Below are 11012 nucleotides of genomic sequence, written 5' to 3'. Positions count from 1 at the left end.
CACACACACACACACACACACACACACACACACACACACACACACACACACACACACACCTGTCTTGTTATATACATTATTTTTAATAATTAATTATTTGGATATGGATTTGATATTGATTTACGGTATGTTTATATTACATTTACTTTGGGAATTGTTTCAAATTCTAAGAATATTAATTTTCATTTCCCTTTTATTTGTAACATAATAATCTTTTACAATTTCGATTGTAAATTGTCTCAATGTATTTAAACTTATAACCCGCTTAACTTGAAATTTATATTACTAAATTTATATTACTAAATATAATTGAGTGAAACTGCGATTAAAAACTTCTTCGTATAACATTCTAAAAAAAAGATGCGTTGATCGCTAATCGAATTCACTTGTTTGTGGAAAGCAGTCAGCACAAACTAAACATTTGCAGTTAGTTTTTGGAATTAGTAAGCGGATACTGAATATTTTTGTTTCGCGTGATTCGCAGGACGGGAGTCGACGGGAAGCTCGAAGGAGTTGGACAGGGCGAAGCTCGTCCGCGAGAGGCAGAACGAGGAGCGGCAGCGGAAATTGGAGGAGCTCAGGCAGCAGGCTCTCGCCGCGCAACGCTTCCGCGAACAGCGTGAGGAAGAACGACGAAGACGCATCGATGAACTCAGATCGCGTGATAACGATAGGTTTGTCGATTTAAAATGCCGCAATTAAGAGACTTTACAATTGATCCAATTGATAAATTAATTTCATTAATTTTAGATAAAGAATTTAAAGAATTTGTATAGCCTTTTCCACTTAAATTATGTGTATCTTGATATTTTGTTGAAAGGAATTAATATTTCTGTAAAATAGGAAATGATCTATCTAGTCTCTTATCTGTAAAAAGTTTCATCTACAATAAAATTATAAGTCTATTTCTTACACTAGACTGCACTAGAATTCTCTTTCTCGCTTTCACCAAACATCAAATATATCTATCTCACTTTAAGTTTCAAAAATGTGTAGTATATACTAGCTCAGCCACAGAAAATAGATTTTATGTCTAAAATTAGATTCATTTATATTTCGTTGCTTTTATTTACAGACGAAATCAAGTCGAAGAGAGAAAACGGCTGATATGCGAGGCAGAGCGAGAGAGACGGGAGGCTATCCTCCGTAAAAATCAGGAGAGGGAGGCACGCATCGAGGCAAAGAAGAGAAATGAGAGGTCGCATATCGTTTTTGCGTTTGGCAGCTCCACACCGCGGATGCTGGAACCCGCTGATACCGGCGGCTCTACCTTCTGGGGTACCCGCAGGGCCACCTCTACCACCAATGTCATGATGTTTTCTGCTGCGCAGCCTCTCACTAGGAGATCCTCCGAGAGGGAGCTAGATGGCAGCAAAAAACGAGCTACTTCCGCTGGTGGACTCGACCGGAAACCGGGTGAAGGTCAGTCAATATGTTTCTTCAAATATCGATCGATCGAATTACGTCAATTCATCAAAGTTCACTAAATATCAATTGGCAAGTAGGCGATGCGAGCACACGTTAGTTGCACATCGCACATGGAAATTCGATTAACCCTTTCAGCACGCGATGTTAAACTTTCTACATACATATTTGATCGTTTCTGTTTTGTATAAACTATTCTCAATCGAGAATTCTCCGGTAGACTCCGAAGAATTTGGAATATTTCTGAATAGTTTCTCTTCTATAATATCAATATATATACAAAATGCAATTTGATTCAACCAATGTTTGCACGATAATTTTATTCTCTGATCTACGTCACGAATATTGATCAATTTCAGTTTTGGTTAAATAAATCTCTCATATGTTTCTAAAACTCAACATAATTTTCTGTATTAAAATGCGGACAACTGTTCGTAAATAATATTCTGTGATTTATCACAGAGAGAAGATTGAAATGTGATGTATAAGAAATATTTCAATCATAAAATATAAATATGTAATATGAAGTAGCTCAGCAGCAGCTGAAAGCGTTAAAGGCTTTTCCGTTCCTCGCATACGACGGATAAATAATACACGCGTGGTATTTATTCTGCACCGTGCACTGGTAGAATGCAAATTAGTATTTACTGTAAATTCAGTCGGGCGTCGAATCAACAACGATCGTTGATGCGAACACGCATGATGAGCGACTCGGAAGCGGATTTACTTCAATGTGAGTATAAATACGGATCGGGATACTTAGTACATGCTATCGCATAACGAGAAAAATCGAAATTAAGCATCTGATTAACGACAGTTCAGTCATCTTGCAATTAAATATACGACGATATTTTGTAAGTCTTTCGTGATGATGTTTCGAAAGTTGTTATTTGAAGCGAGATAAATCTGATGTTTTGAAGGAATAAATCATATCGGTGAATTCACGTCCCGTTTCCATTGCTTGCTCCACCCCTATTTGCTCGAACGTCCGAGACATATATATATATATATATATATTGATGATTGATGTTTATCGTATAAGCCTATAATCGTTCTTTCTATCGCAAATTCATGAGGAATGTGTCATTTAATCACGTCATCGCTTCTAAAATATTTCTATGTTATGTCGATTTTCAAAGCTAATCGAATAAACGTTACAAAGAAAGCTGCTCGCGTCTTCTCGTGGCTTATACTTCACGTTTGATTCCGATACCTTTGATAACGATATATTTTTCTTAGTAATAATCGATACTACTATTTATAAGATAAGAAAAGATTCCATCGCAAAAGATAAACAAAATTTTACTTGGAGTATTTGCTGTAAAATTCAATCTGCGTAAAGTTGTTGTATCTATTATTATAACGTAGAATACAAATAGTAATAAAAATAATTTGTGTTTAATAAAATACGTGAATTATTATGATTATGGAAATTAATGAATAGCTAAAACGATTAAATTATTTCTCTGTAAAATTGAATTGCGTTTTTTGAATTCTTAAATAATCGATCAAATAAAAAAATATCATTATTTTCGTGTTATAAATTGTATGAAATTGCAACGACGACACTGCGAAGCATGAAAGAACGATTGTCCAGCACTATTATATAGAATCTGTATAATTTGCGATTTTGCCCATAAGTTTTTATATTTGGTTCTTTACTTTCAGGTTTACACTCTCTATTTTATATACACTTTTATGGCAATATTCCTTTAAACGACAGCCGAATTCACGTATTTTCAGCTTGAGATTGGTTACACGAGCGAGTCTTGAGAACGTTTTGAGTCCTGCGATATAAATCGCAAGTTTTGCTTTTTACGCGATATCATTTATTTTTACTATTACACTGCACACACAGATTGCTCGGATAGTATTCACCCTGTAAACGTCACATCTTCATCCACACATTCTTCCCTCTCTGTCCAAACATCTCTTTTTTTTTTCTTTAACGAAATAACATTTTGGAAACCACTGGAAGGAAACGGAAGATACATAGATTTCTTAATATATCAGGAAATAATTTTTAACTATTGGGGCTACGTTTTCTCTTTGCACTTCTGTCCCTTTTATGATTTATACTTACCGGTGATGGTTCTGCATAGTGAGGTGTATGGAAAATAAAATAATAAGGGAAGGCAACATGTGTGCGATTCGCACTGTAGCTAACTCACGCTGATACCTATGCTTTCCCGACTTATTTTTCTCATTATCCCGGCCCTATTTAGAAGACTTTTCGCGAACCTAATATTTGCGTTGCGTTGAATGGTTTGTTCGCAGATATGAGAATGTCCTCGTCCATGTACGAGGTGTTCAATTGGAATTCTAGCCCCGATCCCCCCTTAACTCCTGCCAAGCATAAGAGAGCCAGCCTCTCTCTGCCCCCCACAACTGACATCTTTGCCGTCGATGATAAGTCCGATAGCGACACTAGGCGTCCCATGATTCAGCGGGTTGCCAGTGGTGAGTCCTGATCTCTCAGAAGCCTGCAAGAAAGCCGGGAGAGATCCGTTTCTGTTCGTCATGAATATTGTCGATCCTTTATCTCTCGTTTTGTTTAGCACTTGTTCTCGTCGGACTCTCTCCCTTTCTCTCTCGTGTTCTACGCCATTACGTCTTTCATTTACTTCACCATATACTCTATTAACGCATGTAACGTTCATTTAACACCGTATAAGAACATATTTCACGCACTTTCTCTCATTCTGTAGTTCCTTCCCGATTGCATTATATTGCTATCAGGTGGATTTTACGATTTGTGAGTGAAATCATGTGGCAATCAATATCATGCAATAATTAGTTTGCCTATCCGTATGCGATTCCTATTAATCTCGTTACAGACACGAACTAACCACTAGACACTATTAATATTTAGTTGCAACGTGCATTTTGCAAGTTGAACTTTTAGTTTGCTAGTTCGTAGTAAGTTAATTAATATTTAGCTCAGTGTTATTTGTTAATGAATTCGTCGCGAATACGGTCTAATAGGACAATTATCAGTCACAATCAATTTTTCATTTTTTTCATTAAAGCATATATCTCGCAATTGAACGTTTAACTATCAGTTTATTAACAATTATATACATAATTTGAGATATATTCGATAATTTACTATATAATCGAATTTAAATTGTAGTTTAGTAATAAAAGATAGAGTAATATTATTGCACGTTGTAACAAAGTACGGCGGTGAAAATCTAACTCAATGATGTTAATTAGTTAATTTATAATCATCAATAGCATAAAGTTTACTGCTTGCATAGATGGGTTTCTTGCTGTGTTTTTAGAAATTGTTTGACTAACTCTAATTGAATGTTATCTTTGAATGTTTTTTTGAATGTTATTTACAAAAAATATCGTAATATATGTATTTTCTTTTAATGTGTATATAAAATATGCACATTAAATTTGATACTTATTTGATATTTAAATAGTTACATGTGCTTTAATACATGATTTATGTACGTTGAGAGAATATTTTTTATCAAATAAATTGTTCAAAAAGTATATATTCTTATTAATATATATTCTTTATTAATAAAAATCTCTTTTCTTTTCAATTATTTATATTGAAAATATACTAATTCTTTATCATATTGAAATTTTAAGCAAACGCGAATGTATTGTACTTTACAGCTAAAAATGAAATTCCAAATAAAATCTCTCTCAGTGTATTTCTCCGCATCATCCCTACACGCCACAGCATGAAAAGCAAAGCAACACAACCGCAAAGAAATAGCAAAAAAAAAGAGAGATGAGAATCTGAATGCGACCGAGTTGGCGTCAGAGAAACTCTTTACTCGAGTGTGCTTCTCCATCGAGCAAGCCGCGTCGCGTATCCCCACGAATCGATGGACGTCGCTCGTTTCGCAGTAACGGGCGACACCCTAAGCGAGATTCTTTGCAGGTGATGATAGCGACGGTGGCACGCCCAGCACCCCGACCTCGATTTACCTACGTGTGAACAGGAGACGCACCGACCTCATGCCGACGATACCGTCCCCGCGCGACGGCCCACCGTCGACGACACGCAGCTCCAGCGCCAAGGCCTTCACACGTTCGCCAGGTAGGACTTACTCCATGTCCAGGCTGGATCAGCTGGCGCAGCCTAGGAAACGCACGACCGAGCAACAACTCGGCACGTTGGCGGAACAACAGCAAAGCCAGCCTCTGCAGAGCGCTTCTAGCATGAGTCGCAGCATGTCGCACTTGGCCGCGCCCGGAGGAGCCAAGAGTCTAAAACGCTCCGATAACTCGCGTAGCATGGGCACGCTACCGGGCGCGGCACCTATGCCCAGACCCACCCGCGCGGAAAGATTACGCCGAAAGGCTCGCGAATACCAGCAGATCCAACAGCAACAAGGTAAGTGTGACTGTGCACTCAACTCGACTACTTCGAATCCTTCATTCAAATCGAGCTTCTGTACATAGCAAAAATATCTCCCACGATTTCTGAAGAAATAAATCGGTAGTTTTTCCATTCTTTGTATCAAGAAAGAATAGAGATCTATCCTTAATCGTATAATTATAGATGAGCAATTATAGTTAATAATTATACAGTATAATTATAGTTAAGAGATAGTTCAATAGATCACATTCTTTTTATATATAAAAACTATAATTTTATCAATTTATCTTGTAATATTCAATATCCTCTTTATGCGATATAACTTTCTCCGATCAATATTGTAGCTTTTCTCAAAATAATTAATCATCCGCTTTGTACTAATTTTCTAGTTAATTTCTGTCACTGTATATAGTCAAACTGATCATTGCTTAATGACAAGCTTCGTAAGCTTGGCATATGGTTTTCAATAAAATGGGAAACGATCTCATAAATCAAAGTTGAATTAAAATACAACACATGAATGCACTCACTGTCTAATAAGAAAACTTTAATCAGAGTTGGGTGCACACATGTATGAATAAGTGTGAAAAGGAGTCTTTGTAAGTCAATCGGGATGACCAACTTTATTTCACGGCGTGAATATAAAAGGAAAGATATTCTTCTTCTAATTTCAAATCGCGAAATATTAATTATTCTAACTTTTTTCTATCTATTATAGTTTCTCAGAGGTAATTAACCCATCGATTTTCGAAAATCTGTACTTTTTAATATTATATTTTGATGGCAGACTCTTTTATCACTTTTAACATCAAGAGCCAGTTGTATCAATAATCTGTATTAATTAAAAAACAGCTAAATTAATAATGTAAAGGAAGAGAATTTAATTAAGCATTGTCAACGCGATTTGATGCAGCCGGCTCTTTAATTTCCGAATTGATTAACAAAACGCTCCTGAGGAAGATCTCTTCAACGGCTTTTCGGTACCACGGGTGAAGGTATGAGCTAACATCCCGGTAAGCTGCACGTTTTTATACTTTATTATATCGCTATACAACTTATCTTGCAATTCACTTAATATTATAAATGTATATATTCGTATTTGGTGTGCAATTTAGTCCTAATTAATTTACTTTTTATTCTTATTTTCAGTTCACTCTTTTTTGTGCGATTATAATTTATTTTTCTTTATTCTGTTGGCTTAATTTTTCTTATTTGTATTGGCTTATTCTTTTATTTCAACTATATTCTTTTCCTTCTTTTTTTTTTACTCACGGACTGCATTTGAACGTCGGTGGCGGTGCTTGTGTTTCTTGTTCACCTGCTACACCTCGCGTTCGTCACAACAACGTCACAAGCGCGTTACTCAATATGCAAAGTATGAAAAGTACAAACGAGAAATTCATTTGCACCGCCGTGCTTCTCTATCGAAAGATCTGCGCGATCGCGTTTCCATCGAAAAGATCAACAAATTACTTACCTTGGGTGGGTACGCGTAGGTATCCGCAGCGGCGAAGTGACACCCAACAGCCCGTCCCGACCGCACAGCTCCATGAGTCAACAGAGTGCCAGCAGCGTGGGCAGCAGTAACGTCAATCTGCGTACCCGTACGGCCGCGTCGCGCCGACCGCGGCCTGCTTCTATTGCCGGTACCGGTGTCTCGGTCACAGAGAAACACAGTGAGCATGCCCATTTTACTTCTCCTCCTACAGCCCTTTTACATCATCCGAGGATCAGCGAAGGGATTAGAAAAAAAAGAAAAGAAAAACAATTAATCAAAACTGAATCCTCGATTAACGAAGATTATAGAGCACTACTACACTACTGTTGGAATAATTAGGTCGAAAAGGAGATAAATATAAAAATTATTTTGCCTGTAATCCAAATATCCTGAAATACTACATATATATATTACGACATCTCGGCTTTATCCGAAATTTTTTTCTTCGTATATCTTTTCTTCTCTTGAACAATATATTTTTGTATAAATTTATATATATATTTTTTTTTTACGAAATTTATATTTTATTATTTTTTAATGAAATTTTGCTTTTAAATTTCTATTTCCAATCTCTTGTATATATTATTTTTGTTCACGATTGTTAGAATTGCACATGTAAATACTGTAAATGTATGTACCCGAGAAGCTCACATGCGATAGAATAGAAAATATCTCGATCGTTCTCATTATCGCAGATCTGGTGGACATGAAATTGACGAAGGATTCAAAGCCACCACTGCCAAAGGTCCATAGCACTCCAAAGAAACCTTCTATACCCAAAGTTGCGGAAGTGAGAAAGCCGACGGAGAAGTTAATCAAGAACGCCAAATCATCACCACGAATAACTCCGAAAGCGACACCCCTGCAGAGTCCCGGAGCTGAGCATGCACCACTCATTCGCGAAACTAACGTGGAGATCATAAAACAGGATGAGAACAAAGAGACGCAGAATGTGAAATCGGAGGATAAAAATGAGGAAAAGAAGGATCAAGGTAGCGAAAAGATACAGGTAAATTTCAATATATAATTTTTACGTAGTAAAAGATATATATATATATATATATATATATATTCAAATTTTCATTTTCATTTTTTCAACAGGAAGCGAATATTGTCGAATCTATAATTAATGATACAAAGATAGGGACAGAATCTGTGTTGGCAAGCAAACAAGTCAAAGACGAAACTAATTTAATGCAAGAGAATCTATCAGGTGCTATTGCGGAAGAACCGAAAATCGCTAAAAAGGAAGATAACAAACAGGAAAAGAAATCACCAGAGACGAATGAAATTAAGCTTGAAGGTGAAATGGATGAGCAAGTTGACATGTCAGGTATGAAATCAAAATTTAAATGGTCAGGTATTAATCAAAATTTTATCAATGTCGAATGATTTGTAACAAATTCTTGATTTAATGGTGAATATTTAGCTATATTAATGATTTACTTTACAGCTTCAATGATCGCGAAAATCAGAATCACCACCGAAGAGGAAGCAAAAGCTGCTTTGGCTGAACGTAGAAGATTAGCTCGAGAACAAGCAGAACGAGAAGCGGAATTGGAACGTCAGCGACAGGTACATATATACATATATACATCTACAAAATCAATTTAATATTAGACCAATTTAGCTTTTACATCTGTCGTCTTATGTATAACAATTTCTATAGGAGGAAGAAGCACGTCTAGAAGCTGAAAGATTGCGCGCGGAGGAAGAAGAGCAACGTCGTCTGGAAGAAGAAACTATACGCTTAGCTAATGAAGCTCGAGAAGCCGAGGAACAGCGATTGCAATTGGCAATCGAAGAAGCTAAACGTCGTGAAGAAGAAGATAGAAGAAAAAGAGAAGAAGAAGCTCGCCAGAAACAAGAAAAAGAAGAAGCAGAACGCAAAGCGAGAGAAGAAGCAGAAAAGTTGGTTTAGAATCTTCTCCTTTTTTATTTTTTTGGAAAACCAATAATAGATTATACGATGAGATATATACCAATATATTTTTGAATTACAGACAACGAATCGAGATGGCTGAAAGGCTTAAGAAGGAAGAAGAGGAGCGCAATGCCAGACGCAAACGAGTCGAGGCGATTATGCTTAGGACTAGAGGCAAAAATCAAACTAATACGTCTACCAAGGTAATATTAGAAACATTTATATAAATATATTAATGCTTCTGTTAAATTAAAAAATTATTCAAATTAATTATATTGAAGCAATTCATCCAGACTGAAGTTTACATATAAATTAATAAATTAATTGACAAAATTAAATAATCTTTTACGATGAATATGTATAGGGAGAAGGTGGTGATGGTGACAAGCTAAAAGAAGACAGCCCTATCGACGAGAATAAACCGATGCCGGATGGTAAAGGAGACGACGTCATGACAGCTAGTTTAATTTCCGAAGCAACTCAGCAATTTATAAGCGGCGAACAACGGGCGCATCACACAGAAAACAGCGTACTTGCACCTGATATAGTGCACAACGGCACGACACATAGCAACGGCATTAACGAAAATAAAATTATATTGGATAATAATCAGGATAACGTTGAAGGAGAATTGAACGGTCATCATACGAATCACGGAAATGGTATCAACAGTCAATCGATTACGCTGGACAATGCCACTGTGTAAGTATACCAATTCTAAACCACGGAATCGTAAACGTGTTATACCTTCGTCGACCGAGAGTTAAAAACATCTGCGTCTTTTCTCGTTAGATGGACAATAATATACATAGTAATAACTTATTTTTTGTGATAACGCGCATTTAATTAGGCATTGAAGCATATAATTTTTGACGTTCAAGATCAATTTTAGATGCAACATACGCTGCTTAAATCCAATTTTATTATATGATTGAAAAATACATCCAAAAATAAATATATTGAAAGCAAGAGTGTAATATCAAGGAAATTTTTTTCGACAGCGAAAATATCTTTTAAGCATAATAAGAAAAAATTTGAACAATCTTCTATTGTATTTAATTAATTAGAAATTAATTTAATAGTTAATTGTAAAATAACTATGAAATAGATAGGTAAAGTGCAATATCACTTACGTTTGTATAGGGCATAAATAATTGCACGGTACTAGCCAATATACTATTTAATTAAATCGACTGATTATCACAAAGTCAACAATATAGCTACTCGATCGAAAAAAGAAACGTTAAATAAATATCATACACACATCCGACTAATCCACAATAAAAGGATTAACTTTTAAATATTGCACGTTAAAATGAATTAAATATATAAAATTCTTATACATAATATACAATAAAACCATCGCGTTACAGAAAATTAAGAAATCAAATATTACTATGGCATCTATTAAAAAGAAAATTTCCGTATAAAGATTTCTTGAGTACACTGTGTAATTTAAATCTATAAAGAATACGTGCCACGCCAAATGTATTAAATTAAATATTGTACGCTTTTATTTGTAAATAGGTGTGATAAAAATTCTATGTAGTGATAAATCACAATGAATTATTATCGCACCATAAACAGATTGATTATTTCGAATTTTAGATTTGTACACATACATAGAGGGGTTCTATCAGATTCCGAACCGGCAAGAGGGATTCTATCAGATTCTGAAATGGCAATTATTTGAACTGTATTTATGATTGAATGTAAAATTGTTAGATGTATTCTTAAAAGCTTTATTATGAAAGGCATTGTATATATAATAAATTGTATTGTTTATAATGTGTCTTGTAATATCGGTTAACTATTGAAGT

General features: G+C 35.5%; 1 protein-coding gene across 9 annotated transcripts in view; it reads left to right on the top strand.

The window, feature by feature from the left end:
* The window catches only part of LOC108689921 (ensconsin), a 174772-nt gene that overhangs the window by 160271 nt on the left and 3489 nt on the right, over nucleotides 1-11012 (top strand). For 7 of the 9 annotated variants that reach the window (XM_018196895.1, XM_018196893.1, XM_018196894.1 and 4 more), the window contains 11 exons: nucleotides 485-674; nucleotides 1076-1422; nucleotides 3703-3885; nucleotides 5330-5488; nucleotides 7267-7446; nucleotides 7964-8277; nucleotides 8370-8601; nucleotides 8722-8843; nucleotides 8938-9179; nucleotides 9272-9395; nucleotides 9557-9894. In XM_018196895.1, the coding sequence (XP_018052384.1) occupies nucleotides 485-674; nucleotides 1076-1422; nucleotides 3703-3885; nucleotides 5330-5488; nucleotides 7267-7446; nucleotides 7964-8277; nucleotides 8370-8601; nucleotides 8722-8843; nucleotides 8938-9179; nucleotides 9272-9395; nucleotides 9557-9894 (2431 nt within the window). Of the gene's footprint in view, nucleotides 1-484; nucleotides 675-1075; nucleotides 1423-3702; nucleotides 3886-5329; nucleotides 5489-7266; nucleotides 7447-7963; nucleotides 8278-8369; nucleotides 8602-8721; nucleotides 8844-8937; nucleotides 9180-9271; nucleotides 9396-9556; nucleotides 9895-10800; nucleotides 10951-11012 lie in introns of those variants that run through there. The other 2 variants (XM_018196897.1, XM_018196896.1) reach the window with 2 other exon arrangements.

Source organism: Atta colombica, unplaced genomic scaffold (assembly GCF_001594045.1).
Source record: "Atta colombica isolate Treedump-2 unplaced genomic scaffold, Acol1.0 scaffold281, whole genome shotgun sequence".
Taxonomy (NCBI): domain Eukaryota; kingdom Metazoa; phylum Arthropoda; class Insecta; order Hymenoptera; family Formicidae; genus Atta; species Atta colombica.
Note: the sequence above shows the minus strand (reverse complement) of the source record. Positions and strands in the feature narration are given on the sequence as shown.